This window comes from Aythya marila (assembly GCF_965140915.1).
Source record: "Aythya marila genome assembly, chromosome: Z".
NCBI lineage: Eukaryota > Metazoa > Chordata > Aves > Anseriformes > Anatidae > Aythya > Aythya marila.
The window spans coordinates 66,780,845-66,802,723 of NC_139080.1; the positions used below are offsets into that span (position 1 = coordinate 66,780,845).

The window sequence follows — 21,879 nt, forward strand, 5'->3', positions numbered from 1 at the left end:
ATACCTCTCAGGCAGCTCTAGTTTCTCCTTGCTTTTCTCAGAGGATAATAAAGACTTAACTATCTCACACTGTACTATCATGCTTGGAACCAACCTCACTTTCACTCCTTTATTTAAGGATTAAATGGTTAAACAGGATAAGGTGAGTTGACTTCTTTGAAAGAGAGAGGAAGAAGAGACAGGGAAGAATAAAGAGAAGAGAAGCTTGTCCTACACACAAACTTAAAGAAAAAGTAGAGGTCACTTCTCCCTTCCCTCCATCCACTCCACAATAAAAAAGGAAGTCAATTTGTAATATTACCTTTAATTATGGTAAGATAAGTAAGAACTGCTTTAGTGAAGGGAGTACTGAGAATTCAAGCTGTATCAGGACAGCTTGCCATGGATATACTACCTATTCATAATGAGACTGCTCCCTCTTTAACACCACAATTAGATGATCCTACACCCTTTATACTCACCTTATTGACTGCAAAAGCAGTAATGATGTCAGACTCTTTATGAATTATCCTTGCCTTGCCTCCTGGGTATCCCATATCTGTTTCTATCTGTATTTAAAAAGTAAAGCATATTTAAATGCAAAAAAGCTTATGTGCAACAGTGCTTTTTTTTTGTTTGTTTTTTCCTGAAAGTACAGAGACCAAGCAACGGATTACATGAAATCTCATACTTCTTCCCTTGATTTCAATTCTAAAAAAAAATGAAAAAATGTGACCATGTGACCTGCAGTTATTACAGTAAACCTGTTTTGTGTGAAATAATTTAGCTTTCCACTGATACCTTACGATTACCCCACCAACACAAATGACTTAATTTGTCACAGAAGTTGCAACATTATGTTCATTCTCAAATTTTCCAGGTATGCTGAAAACCACTGAGGCTTGATGTGGACAGTGACACCTGAGGGTGTCAATAATAAAAAAGTATAGAGTCTCAATGTACTTACAATTTATTTTTTAGCACTAGAACTGATGAAACAGTCTGCAAGAAGGTGCAGAAAAGATCCTGATCAGGAAAATGTATGACCCTTCACAGCTTCTCTATTCACCATTTTCCACAATTACATAAATCTGCTACGGTGCCCTGCCACATTTTAGTGCTACAAAACAGCAGCTATTATAAAAATTGTCTTTGTACTATCAAGTTCTGTTTTCTTTCATGTAATTTAATGTTGCATTTGAATCTTGCCTACCTTTTCTCATTCTAAAAGTGCATCCAGGTACACGCTAGCATATAATAAAATTCTAACCTACATCTTCATCGGCACTGTAGCACCCTCGTTCAAAATCAAATAGTGCAGTATTACATATATTAAACTGACATACTACAGACTCTGGTCTGTTGTAGTTACAAAAGAATTGTACGGTAAAAAAAAAGGTACTGGCAAACATAAATGATGACACGCATTCAAAGCTCAATTAACATTTGGTACTTTTTACAAAAAGATAATGTTATTTCAGAGCTCCGATTCCTTTAGCCTCTTCATCTGAATTTCTTACTTCTCTGAAAAGCACTTAGATGGTGCTCTCAAAGTACAAATGATCTTTTTCAAGGTTTGGAAAAGAGCTGTTGCTGTTACATACCATAGAGGAGAATAGCTTTTATTAAAAGTAAAAACAGAACCTGATCTTTTGGAATGGGTCTGGCTGTGTTGGAGTTAACTTTCCCTGCAGCAGCCCATAGAGTGTTGTGCTCTGCATTTGTAGTCCTGATACCATACCAGTGTTTTGTGCTGAGCAGTGCTGGCACAGCATCAAGACCTCCAATCCCCACAGAGCCAGCAGGCTGGGGGTGGGCAAGATGTGGGGAGGGAACATCACCAGGGCAGATAAACCAACGAAAGGGATATTCTATACCATATGGTATCACACTCAGCAATAAAAGCTGGGAAAGAGGATGGAGAGGGTGGGGTTCTCATCATGAAGATGTCTGTCCTTCCAAACAACAGCTACTTCCACCAAGGTGCTGCTTCCCAGGATGTGGCCGAACACTGCATGTTGACGGGTAATAACAGTAATTTTTCCCCCTCTCCTTGCTTCCATGCAGCTTTGTTTTGTTTTGTTTTCTCCCTCTTTCCTTTCCCTTTAATTAAATTATCCTGATCTCAACCTGTCAGCCTTTTTCTTTGAGGAGGGCAAATGAGAGAGCCGTTGTGGTGGAGTTTAGCTGCACAGCAGGGCAAAAATACCACAGTTGTGTTATATGGTAAAGAAACCCTCAAAAAATTAAGCTGTTTTTCCCAGTCAGTTCCAATTACCTGCTTCCTAACACGATTTTATCATAAAAAGGTAGCTCAGGAACACGACAATGTCTTTGTTTCTATCTTCTTACCTTTTTTTTTTTTTTTTTTTTTTTTTTTTTTTTTTTAAGAAAACCTGAATAATACAGTATTTTTCACTGTATTTGTAGGCATAACATAGTACCTTTTTAGTCTCTTCTACCTGTCTTTCAAGATAGTTGCTGGGAAGTTGTTGTATTGGCTCATTTGTTACCATCTTAAAATTAAGACTCATCAAAACTTTTCAATATCAAGCCAATGTGATGCTAATAAAAAGCCTAACTTTACCATATTTACTTCTGAGTATCCTAGCCACTACAGACAGGTAAAAGTTCCTGTATATCACTTCCCATAGTACTGCTGAATTTTCCAAATCACTTCAGCAATTTAACACCTCAACATTTTCACTTAACATAGCTACGGAGTTTGGTAATGTGTATTATCTGGTTGTTTAATCCAGCCTTCTAAAATACTAAGCTTACTGGAAACCAAATGTAGGATGACCAGTGTAACTCAGTCTTTCAAAAAAATGTTTTTTTGAAAAAAAAAAAAAAAAAAAAAAAAAAGTCTTTTTAAAGGGTACCATCACCATGTTAAAAAGGAAAGATTTCATAATGATGTATGGTCTCAGTAATTTGATTATTATTACTGTGTACCTTATTGATGATGGGCTCCTCCACCATAGAATTTTTCATGGTTTCATTATGGTCCTCTAATGACTTCACCAAGAAAGAAACAACCACAGAACAAAGAGTAGAGATAAGACATAACATGCAAGATACCAAGGAAATCCTTAGCCCCTTATTGTTTAGCCCAACACAATTAAAGCACAACAATTAAAGCACAACAGTCTGTTTGCACACACATATACTTCATTTACATATTCTGTTACCTAGTAACAGCAATTCCTAAATTTATGGTCTCTTACTTGATTTCAGTAAACACCAATTTTTTTTCCTATTGTTACACCACTGTCACATCCAGAGTCTAATTTCCTGGAATAAAAGTAAACTCCACTGACATATTGTTAGTAACAAGAAGATACAAAATAAAGCTAATAAAATATGCTGGTGCAACTCTTAGAAACATGTAAAGCATATCTAAAATATTCCAAAACAGCTTATCATACAGCACAGCAATGGCTGCATTAGCAAACAACATTATCAGAAATGTTGCATCTTCAAACACAAGACAAAAAGAACAACTTTTCTTTTAAATGTAGTCTATAATGAACACAAATAGCTTCAACACAAATACCCAAACAAGGTAATATTCCAGCTATGACAGTACAAAGATTAGCTCATACACAACTATTTGCTACCATTGTTTTATTAGTCACGAATACTCCTGCATATTTTAGTTTGTTTTGACCTGCTTCTTTCTCCTCTAATTCCGCTATTCAGATTTTTTATTTTTATTTTTTTGTGTGTGCATGTGTTTTAAGTGAAATAATGAGTTTCTTTGAACTGCTGGGAGTAACGGTAAGCAAAAAAAAAAAAAAAAAAAAAAAGAAGAGCAACTGAAGAGAGGAAAAAACAACAAGACTCCATTCTGGAACTGTAGCTTGTAGCTCGAACAGATTTAACAAAGTCTGCAACCTGGAAAGCTAGACCTGGGAGAAGTTACCAGAAATAAAACCTGTTACATGACAGCCCTAACCTCTTTTTTCCTTTTTAAGTTAAAATTGTATCATAATGTGATAAAAAACAGTGGGTAAATCCAGGATGACCATGGTAGGGAGAAACAAACTTTTAAAATTTTGCTTAGGTCACCATTTTTGGCCTTTGAAATTTTGACATTTGTCATTCTTTTGAGGTAACTTCTATACCAACCTTATAGAGAGGCTGACTTTAGTGAAGTATTTTTCTGTCAATTTACAATCACAGACTGATTATTTCTATTTTTAATAAAAAATACTATAGATTTTTTTTTTCCAGGGCCATTCACAGTTATCCTTTCATACTCTGAAAAGCAAACAAGCCACCCAGATAACTTCCCTGAAAGCTACCTGCAACATTTTATTTACCCTATATGCCATACCAACCTCATTTAAGCATCGCTTCTTTGTAAAAATATTTCTGATAAAGGTTTCCTGGACTTCTTCCTGTTTAACCAAGTACTGCCAGAGCCTCTTCACAGATAGGGCAATGTGACTGTTAGATCTACAGAACAAAATTAAATATTACTCATACTTATGAGACATTGCAGTAACTTATATTCTAATCAAACTATGGTCAGAAGAAATGCAAAAGGTAAAACTACAGCTAAACACCTATCCACAAACACTCTGGTACTCCTGATAAAATGACATGTGAGAGTAGGAAGAACACAACAAAGAAAAGATCATGTTGCATTTTAAGTGCCTATTTTAGGGCAGCTAAGATAAATCACTTTAGGAGATTATGCATAAATAAGGTCAATATACTTCACAACATGGATTTTTTCTCTTTCTTGCCACTGAGTGCTTCTGCTACAAAGACAATGAATGACTGACACTTCCTTCCAGAAATACATTATCTGCATATATATACAACATCTGAAAAAAAAAAAACATGACTTTTTAGTAAAAAAACAAAAACAAAATCCAACCAACCGAAAAATAATAAAAACCAGGACTGTAGATCAGACTTCAAATGTTGATACTTTTCCCTGAAAACTGTATAGCAAAGCAAAACTTGTACATACAAACAGCTGACAATAGTAAGTCAAACCCATGAAACACTCAGATCACTTTAAATTATGATTTTTGATTAAAGCACAGGTAGCACAAGCTGTTCATCTTTAATCAATGCAAGTTACTAAAACGAAGCGTGATAAGCCTGAAGTACTTTACAATAAAAAGCCTTTACAATAAAAAATCTGTTGATTCTGAAACTAAAGGTGACAGTAAAATTAAGGCAGCAGAAATCTTTTTAAGAAAAGAACATTTAAGAAACTGAGAAAATCTTCTGACTGAACACATAATTATACAGAATTGTCACAATGATACAATTTATTAAATATTTTTTCTTTGATTTTACGAAAAGATACTGACAAGAACAATTTTTTTCCCTCCAAAGGTGGGACAATTATTTAATTGTTACTAATCCTTAATTATCATCTCAGGGCAAATTTGGTATTTTTAATTTTATTGTCAACCACAGTTCTCCCATATTGTTACTAGTTAAAAAAGAAAAATAGAAACTTACTGATTTTTCTGGTTTTGCTCTGCACCAGATGTGCATGAATTCTGATGCATACCCACAGTTTTACAAAGGATTACAGTAAATCTAGAAACTAGCACGACACAAAGTTGTGGCCTATCACATGCACTGACAACATAGAACTTCATGTATTTACTATATTATAGTCAGCACTTACAGAAATTAGACTCACCTGAACGGAGTGTTTGTAGGTTCAAGTAAAGTTTTATGGCGAAGCAATGCAGGACCAGCAGCTAGAGCATCTTCAGAAGCATGAACTGAAATATAATGTTGAGGTGGACCACCATATAGCTCAAGACGTCGCTGAAGAACTTGTTCCCAGCGCTGTAGTGTTTTCAGAACTGCATGGCATATCGGGGAGCTAACTGGAAGCTCTAGAATGACATGCAAACAATAATAAACTACCCTAATTCTCCCCTATAACCACAATGTAGACAACTCAGCTGAATGTTTAAGTGCATTTCAAATATCTCCAAAAATAAGCTTTATTCAAACTTCAACCTGACAATTGCAAGTATTTGCACACATTAACTACTTTGTGCTACGACTGCTACATAAAGGAATAGCCTTCTAGAAGAAATTAAACAAGTGGTAGGAACAATGTAAATTGAATTACAAAAAAATATAGGGTTTCCACCAAGAAATAAATATTGTAAACACTCTTGCATGACTTAGAGGCATAGAAAAAAATAAGTATGCAGAGACTCCTGCTAACTGCTGGGCATTCCTGCTCACCCACTCCTCTTAACCACTCACAGTGTTATTTCATAAATATAACATTATGGTAAACATTACCAGAACAATTTAACCCCAGACTATGACAAAAAAACTTCAGGACTAAAAATAACATTCAAACATATTTACTGTTCAAAACATGACCATTAAATACAAAGAGAAAACTCTGTTGCTTACTACCTGAAAGATCATGTCCAGCCAAAGGGTAGAAAATCTTCAAGTTGTGAAGTACCAGCTGAACCATTGCCAATCGCATCAATGACCAGCTATCAAGAAAATATAAGTCACTTACCAATCAGAAAATTATTTTTTTCAGGCATTCAGTTACAATTTCTTAATGCTTTAAATCCTCATGATAAACTGTTGATTATTATAAACAGTATTTCAGAATATTATACATGTTTTAAACTGAAAGACCACTGTACCATGTATTAATGAATAAAATAATCATCGTGAAAAAATAACTAAAAAGTCTAGATAATGCACTTCCAGAAAATATCAAGTAACTGGTGTATTATCTCAAAAGTAAAAGGCCAGAAGTGCAAATCTAACCATTGCAGAAGACCCTGCATTCTAAGATACTCACCTGTACGAATTTGAATTTGAATGTTCCTGATTATGTGAGTTTGATGCAAACACATCTCCATCAATATCATCATCATCTTCACCACTTTCCTGACTCTCTTCTGAATCATATTCCACTCTACTTTGTGATGGAAGAAAAGGCTAAAAAATTACACAATACTCCTTGAGTATCTTCTACCAAACATACAGTTTTACATTACCTTTTTAAAAATAAATCATTGTAATATTTAACGTTTTATAAAAAAAGCAGATGTCTCATCTTACTCACTTTAGTAATATGGGGAGTTTGTACCTCATGAAAAGGTTAACTGTCCATAAATGCAGAACTTCAATCACCCAGATGTCTGCTGGGAAAGCTACAGTGCAGGCTGTAAGCAATCCAGAAGATTCCTAGAGTGTGCTAAGGATAACTTCTTGCTGGCCCTGGTGCTCACCAATGCAGACGAAACAGTTGAGATTGGAGGTGGTCTGGGCTGCAGTGGCCATGCCCTGGTTGAGTTTGTGATCTTGAGGAATATGGGCCTGGCTAAGAGCAAAGTCAGGACCCCGAAGTTCCAATGAACTTCAAGCTGTTTAAAGACCCAGTGGATGAGATCCCCTGGAACTCCTTAGGGAGCTGAACAGAGCTGGAAACTCTTTAAGGATGTTTTCGTTAGAGCACAAGAACTCTCCATCCTCCTGTGTAAGAAAGTAGGCACGGAGAGCAGACATCTGGGATGGCTGAACAAGGACCTGCTGGTCAAACTGAGGCCCAATACAGAAATGCACGGGCAGTGGAAGCAGGGAGATGTGGCCTGGGAAGAAAGAGCACAGGGATGCAGTCCAAATGTGGAGGGGTAGGATCGGGAAAGCCAGGGCGTGCATGGAACTGAGCTTGGCAAGGGATGCAAAGAATAACAAGAAGGGATTCTACAGGTATGTTGGTCAGAAAAGTAGAGCGTGCCCCCTCTAATGGATGAGAAGGTTGAACTTGTAGCCACAGACGTGGAGAGGGCTAAAGTATTCAACAACAACTCTGCCTCAGTCTTCACTGGCAGTCAGGCTTCCCACATCTCTTGAGTCCCTGAACCTGCAACGAGGGCTCAGGGAGCAAAGTCCCTCCCCACTGTAAGCAAAGAGCAGGTTTGAGACCACCTGATGAGACTGAACAGGTACCACTCTATGATAAACACTGCATACTTTTAACACTACCTACTTTAACAAGTATTTTTTACATTATTCAAAATTCTAATGCTGAAAATGAAAGCCGTAACATTTTTACAGTTCTTATTTTGCTTTCCTTTTACATCAGGTGCATCAAAACACATGCAGGAAGCAAAAACTTGGATTTGTCAGAGAAAAGCCAAAACCACCATTACATTCCCTCTCTTTCTAGTTCATCCAAGGGCTCAAAGCCCTAATGAACAAAAAAAATCCTATCCCCTGCCTACAGAGTTCAATATTTATGACAAGCCTACAATCACTGCCCCACTGTGCTATTCAGTATTTGCAGTTTCTTGTTTCTCCTTGATCCTAAAATACTGCTTGCATACTTATTTTGCCAATATGGCTACTATATGATATAGAAATGCACCATAGGACTCCATAATAATAGGTAGTTTTCTACATAGAGAGATCTCAGACAGCAAACTTGACACTAGGCAATGTAGTTTGATTTCTATTAAATATACAAGTTTATTTCACCTATTTTAAATAGATGATAAAAAAGCTTCTCAGGAGAGATGTGGACATACTGGAGAAAGTCCAGCAGAGGGCCACAAAGACGGTCAAGGGACTGGAAGATGGAAGGACTGGAGCACCACTCCTACAAGGAAAAGGCTGAGAGGTGGGACTGTTCAGCTTGGGAAGAGGAGGTTCAGGGGGATCTTATTAACTTGTCCAAATGCCTGGAGGGATGGTGTACAGAGGCTCTTTTCAGTGGGTTTACGTGGTAAGGTTTTGGTAGCCGGGGGCCATAGGGGTGGTTTCTGTGAGAAGGATCTAGAAGCTGCCCCATATTTGGGAAGGGCCCCATTGTTTTCCAGATCTGAGCCAATAAGCGATGTTGTTTTGCGCCTCTGTGAGAGCATATTTAAGACAGGGAAAAAACGCTGCGCCACACAGCAGCCGGGAGAGTCAAGGGAGTGGGAGAACAGCCTTGCACCAAGGTCAGTGTAGAAGGAGGGGGAGAGGTGCTCCAGGCGCCGGAGCAGAAGTCCCCTGCGGCCTGTGGTGAGGACCATGGTGAAGCAGGATGTCCCCCTGCAGCCCATGGAGTACCACGGTGGAGCAGGGTTCCATGCTGCAGCCCGTGGAGGAGACCACGGTGGAGCAGGTGGCCCTGCACCGACGGAGGCTGATGCCTGTGGAAGACCCCTGCCGGAGCAGATTCCGGGCCGGACATGTAGCCCGTGGAGAGGAGACCACGCAGGAGCAGGTGACCTGGCAGGAGCTACTACCCTGCTGACCCGTGCTGGAGCAGTTTTCTCCTGAGGGATGGACCCCGTGGTACGGACCCATATCTGGAGCAGTTCTGGAAGAGCTGCTGTCTGTGGGAAGCCCATGCCGGATCAGTTCATCAAGGACTGCATCCCGTGGGTGGGACCCCACAGCACAGGGGACGAGAGTGACCGAGAAGGAGTGGCAGAGAAGAAGCGCTGTAGACTGACCATAACCCCCATTCCCCTGTCCCCCTGCACCGCCTGGGGGGGTGGAGGAGGAAGAGGTGCTTTTGCTTTCTTTCCTTTGTTTCTCACTTCTCTAGCTTGTTAGTAATAAGCAATAAATCTTACTGTCTCCCTATGCCAAGTCTGTGTTGCCCATCACCATAATTACTGTGTGATCCCCCCATCCTTATCTCAACCCTTGAGCCCTTTTCATTGTATTTTCTCCCCGTTCCTCTTTGAGGAGGAGGAGTGAGAGAGCGGTTGTGGTGGAGCTCGGCTGCCCACTCGAGTAAAACCAGCACACAGGACAAGAGGCAATGGGCACAAACTGGTACACAAGAGGCTTCATCTAAACATCAGGAAGCATTTCTGTACTGTGTTAGTGACAAAGTACTGGTACAAGTTGCCCAGAGAGATTGTGGAATTTCCTTCCTTGGAGATCTTCAAAGGCCACCTGGACGTGGTCCTGGGCAAACAGTTCTGGGTAGCCCTGCTGGAACAGGGGCTGGACAAGGTGCCTCCAGAGGCCCGCACCTTCCAATCTTAACCATTCTGTGATTCTGCAATTCCCACATTTCCTCATTCATCAGAACAGCTAACCCACATGTCTATAACTGTAAAAAGTATTGTTTTGTTCATTACATTACCTGAGAATAAACTAATTTTGTAACAACATTTTTAAAAGAACACTGTTTTAAATAAAAGTAGCTATAGACAATATTTTAGAAAAAGATGAATACGAGTCATAACAATAGGTGGCTTTTGTCATTTATCTAAATTGATACCTAGGACAAAGACTAAGCAGAAAATACTTACAGTTGGAGAAGTGATAGAAGATTTTTAACTTTCATAATAGCCAAAAATTACCTTTGCAATGAAGTAATCCCAGATACTAAGCTCAGGAGGAATAAATCTTTCTTTGTCAGATGGAGACTCTTGATCTACTAATGGCAAGGCAGGTGACTGAGCACTCTCTTTTGGAGAGGTTTTTGATGAAAGCCTGAAACGTTTTTGCTGTTTCTCTCCATCATCTAAAGGAGAAAAAAGTACATGCTGCTTAGTGCTGTCTGCTCTACCTCCCTACTACTTTTAATAATGGGATTCATAATAGAAAATAATTTAAAAAACCTTCCTCACTATAAGCTTTCAGAATTTTATCTTAGCATTTCTGTAGCGAATACACACAGAGAATGTTCATCTTCAAATATGCAGAACTAATACAGACCTGGAACTCCAGAAATGGACAACCTCCCAGTACAAACAATATGGCATAGCAAAGTATTAGTTTTTTTTTTAAGTATTATTTTTGCATTAGTTTTCTTCCTACAGATGCACATATAATGGCTCAAGCAACAATATTACAAAACCAAACCTTAATAAGCACTATAAGCACTAATGAATACTGATCTATGCCTTTTTTTTTTTGAAGACAAGCCAACAGCCTTTTCTTCCAGAATATATAGAGCAAATACATACTCCAGATTGCTATTCCTACTCCAAATTTTAACCAACTGTTTCTTCCAGAGGAGGTCTGTAATTTCTCCTAACTAGTACAATTCTGATGTATCTGTTTCTCCTAACAATGTGTATCTCCAGCAAACATGAGAGGTCCCATTTTAACTAATACAATTCAATATATACCTTATTAAACAGGGAATAATTGCAAAAACTAGTAATTTATAATAATACTCCTGTGACAAAATTCCTAGGAGCTGAGGGGTCCATTCACTTCCCCCCAGCATTTATTTTTTCCAGAATAAAGAGCTTCTAAGAGATTTATTTGAATGACATTCTCAAGAATTAGAGTACTCAAGGGAACAGCTTATTCAGACTATCAGAGAAGTCTTAATGCAGTTATATGACAGATAAATGAACAGGCTTTGTTTCAGATCTCTCCTTGTTAATCAAGTATGAACTTCACAAATACAGAAGTAATGGCTTACTTAAAAAGAAGCTCACGAAACCATCTAATATCCTGAAATCATTCTGGTTCTTAGTAGGTGAATTTTATTTCAGTAAAGCCTTTTTATTGGTAGAGAAGGAATGATACAGATTGTCACTGTCCTTAGGCGATAAATTAGTAGTCTGGCTTTAAAGAACACTTTTGTAGTGAGAGGGAGGAGGAAGAGAGGGAATTAAAGAGATGTAACAAGGTGGCCTTAATTCAAGTGGACTTGAATCCGTTTCTTACTTGATTGTAAAATTTACTTATAACTTTAAAGTAGATACATATATTTTAGTTGTATATATTATACATGTATATTAGTTTCTAAGGTGAAAAAATCAGTGCAATCAAACTTTATTTTGCTTGAGAAAGTTAAAAGATTAAGATGAAAAGGAATCAATTTTTTTTAACATTTTTGAAATTAACAAATTTTGCAATACATATTTTATGGATATTGAACTTTTAGTTTTTTTCTTAAGTATTTCAAAATCCCCCTTTCTAGGTAAGATTTAAGAACTGTTAAGAACAGAAGAACCATGAAACATACTTAAGCACTCACTCACTTCACCCCATCCCTTGGTTTATTTTTTGCTCACTTAGAAAAAAAAAATTGAGAGAAAAATCTTTCATTCAAATGTGTTTTTTTTTTTTTTCTTTATCCAAAGAACAACAATAACAGTAGGTAGTAGCACTAGTCATAAAAGATCATATCTAAACACTTCTACTTGATAAGGGGAATAGGGTATGCCTTATGGCTTAAGTCTTTGGCTGATGTAACAGCAGTAATAAGACAAGGTTCCAAGACATGCAGATCCACAGCCTGTGGATGCAGAGCTAACTGGGTGATTAGATATCCATTATCACTGATTTCAATTCTCAACATGTTGGGCCAGACATATTTAATTGACCTACTAGTAAGAACATCACAAAAGTAAAAAAAGTGATCTATGTTTTAATTCCATTATTTCTTTCTGCTACCTAGGGACCGCAAAACAAACTTCTGAAGCTTCTTAAATTATTTCTCCTGTAATAAAGCTGGAGATGGCTCATGAAGAGCCAGCATCCTTCTGTATGTCTGGAGGGAGCTATTACATGTAAGTATTTCCTACACCCTTGCTTTTTTTTTTTTTTTTTTTTTTTTTTTTTTTTAAATGTTTTATCCACAGAGGACTATAGAGTCTTGATATATGCTGAAAGATCATTTCCTTCAGAACCCTTATGGGTGCTCCCCTGACTTGAAAACAGAAGGTCTAACATAACACTTTGGACAAAAGAAAAACAGTGCTCATTTAAGAACAGTTATATTCCACATATGAAACTCACATGCTCATCACATAAACTAAGGCAATTGTAAACTCTGAGGAAAGCAAGATTTAAGACAATTTTATTTAAGAAAAAGCTTTTGTATTTTAATGCCTCATATCTAAACAATGTTTTAGAATTATTTTTTTTAAGTGGTCAAATTAGTACTCTGTATTTGCAGTGGCTGATGGAATTTTATGTCAACTTTTTAGCTAGGAAAAAAATGTCTTTCCAAGGATTTTCAGAAACAAAGTGGACTATAAACAGTGGAACTATAAGATAATTTATATAGAATTTAATAAAAGATGAAGGCAGTATCTCATCTTTCAGCACAAACTTGAAATTGAGATATTTTACATATTTTGTACTACTTTATTGTAACGTCATTTTCTTTTTCCTGTAAGGGCTATTATTAGAAAAACACTTACCTGTATTAAAAGCCAAAAACATTACAGCTGCAGTACAATGCATTTTCATTATTTGAAGCTCATCAGCTAACAAAGAGCATGCACATGCATTACTCTGTATGAAATACTAGCAATTGCTTAAAAAAAAAATAGAAACTCACTAGGCATAAAGATAAGGAGCAAGTGTTGCATGATACAGAAATAAGCAAGTATATGCTTGCAGATTGTTTTTGTAAGCAGACTTCAAAAATCAAATGCTTTACTTTAAAACAGTATTCTTTCCACTCTGTTGGATTATTCCTTTTAAGACTACCACAGGCTGCCCATTAAAATATAATCCAATATTAAAGGCAATGAAAGTACAATCATCCGAGTGGTTAGAAATACATAGTACTGATGCCAATCTATTTTTTTTGCATTCAAAAAAACTTTATGCAAACTAATAAATTTATTAAAAATCTTTGTCATTTGGGATTTCAGATCACCATTTATATTCATTTGCAAATTTTACATCTATTTTGTATTCAAAATATTTATTTTCAGTCCCATTATAAGACAATTGTAGTGTTAATGTTATCTTCCAAGAAAAAAAAAAAAAGAATCTTTCCAACAAGTAAAATGCTTCTATTCCTGCAGAGATCTAACAGATGTAACAATATTCAAAAGATCTATTGCCCACGTGACCTCCTTTCTACCTCTCCAGAAAGTGCACAGAGGCAGATCTCTTTCAATTTCCCCCCCCCAAAATAAAATGCAGGTCAGACATACTCTGCCTTATTGAAGATAGTATGCATGTATCAAGCGCCAACACCCCAATGTGCTAATAAAAATGCAAGTCTTAAATAGATATAAAATTATGTTCTTTAAAAAGCATCAACCCTGATTGCAATTATCAGCGCTGCTGAAGCCCAAAACAAGGTGGACTGGCAGATACATGACAAAGAAATGTGGATTCTGAATCTCACCTTGAATCATTTTCCTAAATGTAAAGCCCTTCACAGATTCCTGTAATCCTTTGGGAAGCTATAAATGCCCATGTCAACAGCATCCTAGTAGAAGTCTACAGTGATGGACATTTTTGTCTCCAAACCTAAGGAGAATCTGCACTTTGCATGGTTACAAACTCTGATGTTTTCATCATCATATTCTGCTTATGCACGGACAACAACCCTGGTCTACGCGGCTCCAGTAACCAAGTTAATGAATTTGTTAAATTTGTTAATTTGTTAAATTAGCACTTGACAGTAGTGATACCCATTAAGTTACACAGGATTACAGTAATCAAGTTGTAGTGTATTATATGATTATTGTATATGCATGATAACTTTTTTTTTGTGTGTTTATGTATCATTTAAGGAGTAGCAGTTCACTGAAAAGCTGTAAGTATATATTAACCTCTCAGATGTTTCTGAATATATTATTTATGTAATGGGCAGTTTAGTAAATGGTGATCACAAACCTCTGAAAAAGTTAGATAAGCACAATGAAGAGCTTTGTGGCATACACACACTTCGTAGGCCTTTTCTGTTGTGATCATTTAAGGCTTTTTCTACTGAGCCTAGATAGCTCTGTCACAAGGCAAACCTCAGGCCAATTTCTAATCTGTTTTAATGGCTGGCTGAAATAAGTATGAGACAGAGTAATAGCAAGAAGACAACGACATTAATAGAGAATAGAAAGGCCACACAAGTAATGAAGTGCTCAGCACTGTTCTGATAAGCTCATCTGCTTCTCAAAGCCTATGGTATGCTACACAAGTCATCATAGTAAGAGGTGACAAAGTTTATCATTTCTCCCCACAGGAGTCCAACTATAGCAGTAACGAGGACTGATATTTGTGCTAAAGCTTTTATAGTTGCTTGGAAAGTTAACATCATCACCAGAGAAAATTAACTTGTTCTTGCAGTCACATATTAACCAATTTCTGGCAATGTATTTTCTACATCTGAAACCCAAAATGACTTTAATTCTATAAAGTATACTTTGCAAAATATTCAGTCTGGAAGAAGTTATGCATTTAATGTATTCTTGCAGCATGGAATAATTGAATATATGAAATGAAACTATGGATTTCTAACTGTTAAAACAAAATTCAAACTTTTCCTTAAGAACCCTCTGTACTATAGAGAAAATACCATCTCTATATAGATGGTTACACAGCTGTTTTGAAGAGAAACTATAGGAAATATGATTTTAACACTATTTCATACAACAAATAATAAGGTTATTTTTCAGATGCTAATTACCTCTTTAAAAACATAATATATCTACTATTTTAAGACATAAGAAAGGATGGGAATTCTCAAATGCTAACTCAGTTTGTCAAATTCTTTTGTTGCAACTGCAAATACAAGAAATGTGGCTGAGAAGTTTAATACAAGGAAGCATTCGAACTGCTATGCTTTTTCTGTGAAAAGAAATGGAGTGATAGTTTTTCATTAAACTAGTTCTGAACATAGGTCAGAATTTTACAAGACTATCAAGACCTATATATTTTTTTTTTGTTCCTGTTCTTTTATTTTGCAACTAAAAAACCCTAATAACAGAGATCATATTTAATATTACAAGGTATTTTCTTCCAAAGCTGATTGTGTGCTAAAGTTAACGTAAGCAAGGGACAGCAAGGGAAGTCACATAACAACTTGGCCAGCTATGTACATATTGTTATGACCTTTTAAAACAAGTCTGAAACCTGTAGATTAACAACCACATTCAGACGGAAGTGCGATAGAACTGATGGAGACAGGGAGAGACGTATGCTGAACATGTAAGACTATAGGATCACAGTGTTATCTAACTAGAACTCTTAGCGTTAAGAATTTTTGGCTTTTGATCTCCATTTGAGAGTGAAAACACGTCACAAAAATATAAAAGTAAATTTATAAAAATAATCAAGTTATACACAACAAAGTAGGACACTATTTCAAATCTAAATTAAGTGCTAGAGTCACTTCTCCGTGTTCAAGGCTGAATGCCAGAATTAAAATAGACAAGGGCACAAAAATAGGTAAGGGAACAAAAATGTATATGATTTAAACCTGATTCCTCTGCTTACTAGAGTTCTACTTATTCAATCATTCTCTACTTGCTCTAGACAAACATGCATTAAAAACAAATAATAGGATTATGGAATCTGAGAATCACATATGTTGAAAGAGACCTCTGGAGGCCACTGGTTCAACCCCATGTTCAAAACAAGACAGGCTTAGGTCAAGCTAGTCAGGGCCTTGTTTATTCAAGCACTGAATAATTCCCAAGATTCCACAGCTCTATTAGCCACCTTTTCCAGTGACCGATTGTCCCTACAAATTGATATTTATTTTCAATTTCAGCTTCTTTATTCTTCCAGCAACAGTTTTACCAATCCTGCAATCAGACAGCCAGCAGTCATTTCTAAGACAAATACAAAGTAGACAGGCCTTTAGAAGCATTCAGGATATCTTGCTATGTAAAGACAGTTATCTCAATTTCAAAAAAGTAGTAGCAACATTAAAATACCTCAATATACAGTTATCAATACCTATGAAACTTAGAACTGCCAATAAAAGAAGCCAGTTTTGGTTTCCAGTTATGCAATCCTGATAAGGCAAGCATATTAAACAAAATGTCAGCTGGAAATATTTATTAAATGCCAAAGAGAAAACTGATCTGATCTACAATAAGAATGAGAAGTTTGATTAAACAACACTACTCTGTAAATATTTTTCTAAATGTCTAGTAAAATCTGTATGTAAACATCTATTTGCCTCAAATGCAAGTTTGTAAGACATTTTTATATGTAACATATGATAGTAATAAAAACAATACCTAAGTTATAGATAGTATAAGTTACAATATATATATGTGTATATATATTCAGATATGAGTCAAAACCCATCTAGAGAAGGAGCTGAACAGCCTGCTGTAGCTGACCCTAGTCTGAATAGGGCCATTGGACTAGATGATCTCCAGAGCTCCCTTCCAACCTCAGTGGTTCTGTGACAAAGTTTACCACAGAGTTAGACATGTACACGGGAAGGCTACTCTTCAGCCTAAAAACCATCTTTCTTAGAAATAAATTATGATTTTCTTGTATCTGCTCTCCTCCTATACCTTCTTCAGAATTCTGTTTCTTCAGACTTGAACCATTCAGGCAGCTTTTTAGTTCTCTGCCATCTATCCCAAGAAGATGACCCATAAGTGATGGTCTCCCTTTTTTCAGCTCTGGTGAGGGTGCACGTCGAGTACTGCGTTCAGTGTTGGGCCCCTCACTACAAGGACATCACGGCCCTGACATGTATCCAGAGAAGGGCTGCGAAGCTGGTGAAGGGTCTGGAACACAAGTCTTATGAGGAGTGGCTGAGGGAACTGGGGTTGTTTAGTCTGGAGGAGACTCAGAGGAGACCTTATTTCTCTCTACAACTACCTAAAAGGTGGTTGTGGGAGCTGGGGATCGGCCTCTTGCAGATTACTAGCGATAGGACAAGTGGGAATGGCCTTAAGTTGCACCAGGGGAGGTTCAGGTTGGAAACTGGGAGACATTTCGTCTCAGAAAGAGTGGTCAGGCATTGGAAAAGGTTGCCTAGGGAGGTGATGGAGTCACCATCCCTGTGGGGGTGTTTAAGGAAAGGCTGGGTGTGATACTTAGGGACATGGTTTAGTGGGTGATATTGGTGGTAGGGTGATGGTTGGACCAGATGAGCTTGGAGGTCTTTTCTGACCTTAATTATTCTATGATTCTATGAAGTTACCATGGTTTAAGTAGATTAATATTTATAAAAAAGATAAATATGATAGTTGATATGTATGATCATTGCTCTTGGTTTTACAGAAGTCCAACTACCTTAAAGTAGAAATCTGTACCAAAAATATTACAAAACTCATTCTGAATAATTTATTATCCGAATTTAAAACTTGAAGGTTGTTTGCTTTCCTAAAGGGTTCTCAGACTATCAAAATTAAACAGCAACAAGGCACTATTCTTTGTAACATTTAGATGAACACTTAGAAATCCACATGCATAATAATGCTTATATTCATGAAGCAAAACAAGCAGCTCTCTAACAAAGATATGAAACACTTCTGATCATTTCAAACCATGGTCAAAATAACTGTTTAAAATTGGTATCAACAGAAGTATAGTAAGATTACTACAACACTGTCAATTTCATGTTTTTTGTTTGTTTTGTTTTGTTTTTTTAAAGGCCCAATTCAACTGCTGTTATCATTACAAAACATCGCTTTAAATTTTGATGTCATGGCTTGCAAACAGAAGTTTTTCTCTCTTTCTACATATGCAAAAAATCACACATAGCAAACTGCATGTAGAGGCCTAGTACTAAATCTAGTATCTTGCCTGAAGATTTGGTAGGACTATGAGTATTGAAGGCAGTTAGAGATTTGGAAAACCCCACGCATTCCATGGAGAACACTACTACCTGATGTGGGCTAGGCATTGAGAAGTGCCTACCTGCCAAAGAGAGAAAACATACTGTATTTGTAAAATGGGAATATATTCCTGTTAGGACAGAACTGGAAAGCTTTAAAATGAACATTAAAAACTAGGTCATAATAGTACAGAAAATTTTCTATATAAAATGAATTTAACCCCTAATATTACAGCAGTTGTACTACTTAAAAACTATTTCAATGCCATTCATTTCTGCTTCCTATTCTCTTCTACAGAATATCCGTGTTAATAATTTTAGTTCTTTGTTCTTCATTGCAGATCTAAAACCATATTGTGTTATTATTGAACACAAGCTGTTTAAATAAATTACTCTTAAGATTTCAGCAGTCAAATAATTTTTAACGTCAAAAAAAACACACACAAATATAACAAATAAAAATACTAACCAGCTTTTGTCGTTAATTGCAGCTGTCCTCTACTGGGTGTACGAGCTCCTCCTCCAAAGATAGCAGACCACATTTTGTTGTTAAGTGGATGAGCCATAATTCGATACAATTCATTGCTGGAATGTGTTGCTAGGCCATGGATGAACAGACTCAGATAGACTGCAGTTAGAATTTCACAAAGTAAAACCGTGAGCCCTGGCTGAGCTTCCTCACCAGCAGAATTCAGGAGACGTACTAGAGCTGTTATTCCTGTCAGAATGACAAAAAAAAAGAAAAAAGAAAAACTGTGTGCATGTGTACACACTGGGGGGAGAATTCACCCTTGACTATTTTGATATTTCTTGATCATTATTTTGAATGACAACTTACATCATTTACTACCTTTTAGTGTTGAAAATTCTAAGTTTGAGGATATCAAAAACTCCAGGAGACAGGGGTGACATGCTTATATTTTTAACAGTTTGTCATAGCTTTTCAGCTTCATATTTTGGACTTACAGTTGATGATATACTTAGCAACTTTTCAACAAAAAGAGAAAAAACAGAAAAAATAATTTGAATTTTGTTTAAATATAACACTGCCAGCTCTAATATGCATGAATCTTCCTTTCCCTGTATCTCAATTTCTCTTGAAACTATTTCTCCTTATTTCTTTCAGAAAACGTCTTTATTTTCTATATTTAATCCAGTGCCTCACAATGTATTCAATATACACTACTAAATTCTTACACTTAAAATAAAAATATTAATCTTCCAACTGACTTTCCTATGGTGCTTATTTCACCAGTTATGAACCTAACTCCACTGTGTTGAAAATGCTGTATTCCCACTTAACAGTGGTAAAGCCATACAAAAATCATGGTTGTCAACTTAAACTACCCATTATCTTATAAGTGTTTTGCTGTGATTTTATACCCCTACAAACAGTTGTAGAGTTTCAGATATGGCATCATCTGTCTCACTTTGTGAACATAAGTGAAAACACAAAAAGCTATAGACAAAGTTACAGCTCATATGTTACTCTTCCAATTGCACACACTGATCTCTCTCCAAAATCTCTAGATACAGTGACAGAAAGGCCGAGAGGCTGAAGTAACGTAGCATCAAACACTAACACTAGATGAGGCTCTCCAAAAGAGTTCTTTAATGTGAAATTAAATCCCATATTATGAAAACATATTTCTTTGCTTTGCTTACATTGAAGTTACTGCTGTAAACCGAAGCCCAAATCTTTTATGTAGCTTAGACTCTCTAATGGGACTGGTACAGTTTCATCTTATAATGGGCTAACTGTTACCATAAGTCGTATGCAGGCTTTACAGATCTTTGTATAATATATATTATTTATCATAAACTTATCACTTTCAATTTCAGTTTTAGGTTAGCTGAACAGCTGCACCTAAGCTACAATCATTCTGAGCTGGAGCACAAGCTAATAATCGCCTTTGAAGTCATTTTCAAGAGTAAAAAGTAGTGAGATTGACCTGCTGCCAGCAGGGGGAGCAACTACAGCACAGGACAGTAATTCACCAGACTTCAAGTTTAGTGGCCCTCTACTAGAGCACCAGCTAACAGTTTTTAGTAAGAAAGATGCATTAAACAACTCAACTTATGGAATAAACACAATTACTAGCTTACAGATTTTCAAAACTGAAGATAATCTTTAATTGTAAGAACTTATTTTTACCATTATTTTGTTAGAAAGTCTGGAGCATGGCTACATGCTCCTAAGAGTGGATTTACACAATCAAGTTTTCATTAAGAATGAAACAAAACAACTCAAGATACCTGGCCACTGAGAAGGCGATGTATTTGGAGTCACTGTATCTTCTAAGCTTGTTGTTCTTAGAGAGTGGCGCTGAGTTAATAGCACTGTCTGATACACTGTTCCAGTGAACTGATTTGCTTGGAATGAACTGTAAAACATATATGCAATGTCATATTTATTAAAACAAAACAAAAAAAAACCCTCAACCCACACAGGTTTAAAACTATTCAAGTCATAACCCTTGCTATATGTAGGCAGATGTGAGTACTGCTCTGTGCATTGTATACACAGTACAGTGTAACTGCATCTTTACTGTTCTCTAAAAAGTGCTTCTCAAAGACTTTTTACCTGTAGCTGTGGCCATCACAAAGGCATTGGTAGATGCAAGCAGAGAGTGATGCTGCTAAGGTATGCATTACGTATATCTGGAAGACACAGATTTATAGAATGTATTACACATAACATGAACAGTGGTTAGCATCATGGCATTTAATGCATACAGATATATAACAGTGGCACTTAATATGGAAGCTACAAGTACTGATGGCAAAAATTCATTAACAAAGCCACATTCTCTTCAGAATTAATTTCAAGTTAGGTTGATTCACTTTTCAGTAAAACTGATACAATCCAACAATCCATAATCAAAGCTCAGCTCTAGCTGCGCTGTCTTCTATTAAGAAACACCACCATCTTAAACCACTACGTAACAGTTCTGAGTTATACCTAAGACAGCATGTTAATATGTTGGTTCACAATTACTAATGCTGTGCTTCATAATGAAGACTGCATCTTAGCTTTTCACAAACTCTCATACAGGTCTCCGACACACACAATGTACTCAGTATCACAATGACAATCATTATTTTTGTCGTAGCTGATAGATATTTTATGTATCACAAAACACAATTTTATATAGAGCTAGAGCATCTGGTGACCTAATGGTTCGGTTAAAATTTATTATAAAAACTTATTTGTCTGTTCCCTCTGAAATTAAGATGAGGAACTTACGATGAGGAACTGAGAAATCAATCTCATCAGCGTCCTCCATACAACCCTAGCAAAATTTAACACATGTAAAACTGCAGGAAAGATTTAACCTAAAGGGTTAGGTCTAGCTTCCAGTCCCAGCATTAATACAGAAGAAATCTTAGGGAAACTTAACTTAAAAATAAAA

At 36.5% G+C, this 21,879-nt stretch overlaps 1 protein-coding gene across 9 annotated transcripts in view; it reads right to left on the reverse strand.

The window, feature by feature from the left end:
- DMXL1 (Dmx like 1) overlaps positions 1-21,879 on the reverse strand; it is a 91,365-nt gene that overhangs the window by 12,996 nt on the left and 56,490 nt on the right. For 7 of the 9 annotated variants that reach the window (XM_082783173.1, XM_082783177.1, XM_082783174.1 and 4 more), the window contains 10 exons: positions 21,051-21,127; positions 20,723-20,850; positions 18,936-19,184; positions 10,314-10,477; positions 6,803-6,942; positions 6,397-6,482; positions 5,654-5,855; positions 4,323-4,440; positions 2,935-2,997; positions 462-548 (listed from right to left, as the gene is read on the reverse strand). In XM_082783173.1, the coding sequence (XP_082639299.1) occupies positions 462-548; positions 2,935-2,997; positions 4,323-4,440; positions 5,654-5,855; positions 6,397-6,482; positions 6,803-6,942; positions 10,314-10,477; positions 18,936-19,184; positions 20,723-20,850; positions 21,051-21,127 (1,314 nt within the window). The remainder of the gene's footprint in view (positions 1-461; positions 549-2,934; positions 2,998-4,322; positions 4,441-5,653; positions 5,856-6,396; positions 6,483-6,802; positions 6,943-10,313; positions 10,478-18,935; positions 19,185-20,722; positions 20,851-21,050; positions 21,128-21,879) is intronic. The other 2 variants (XM_082783176.1, XR_014319348.1) reach the window with 2 other exon arrangements.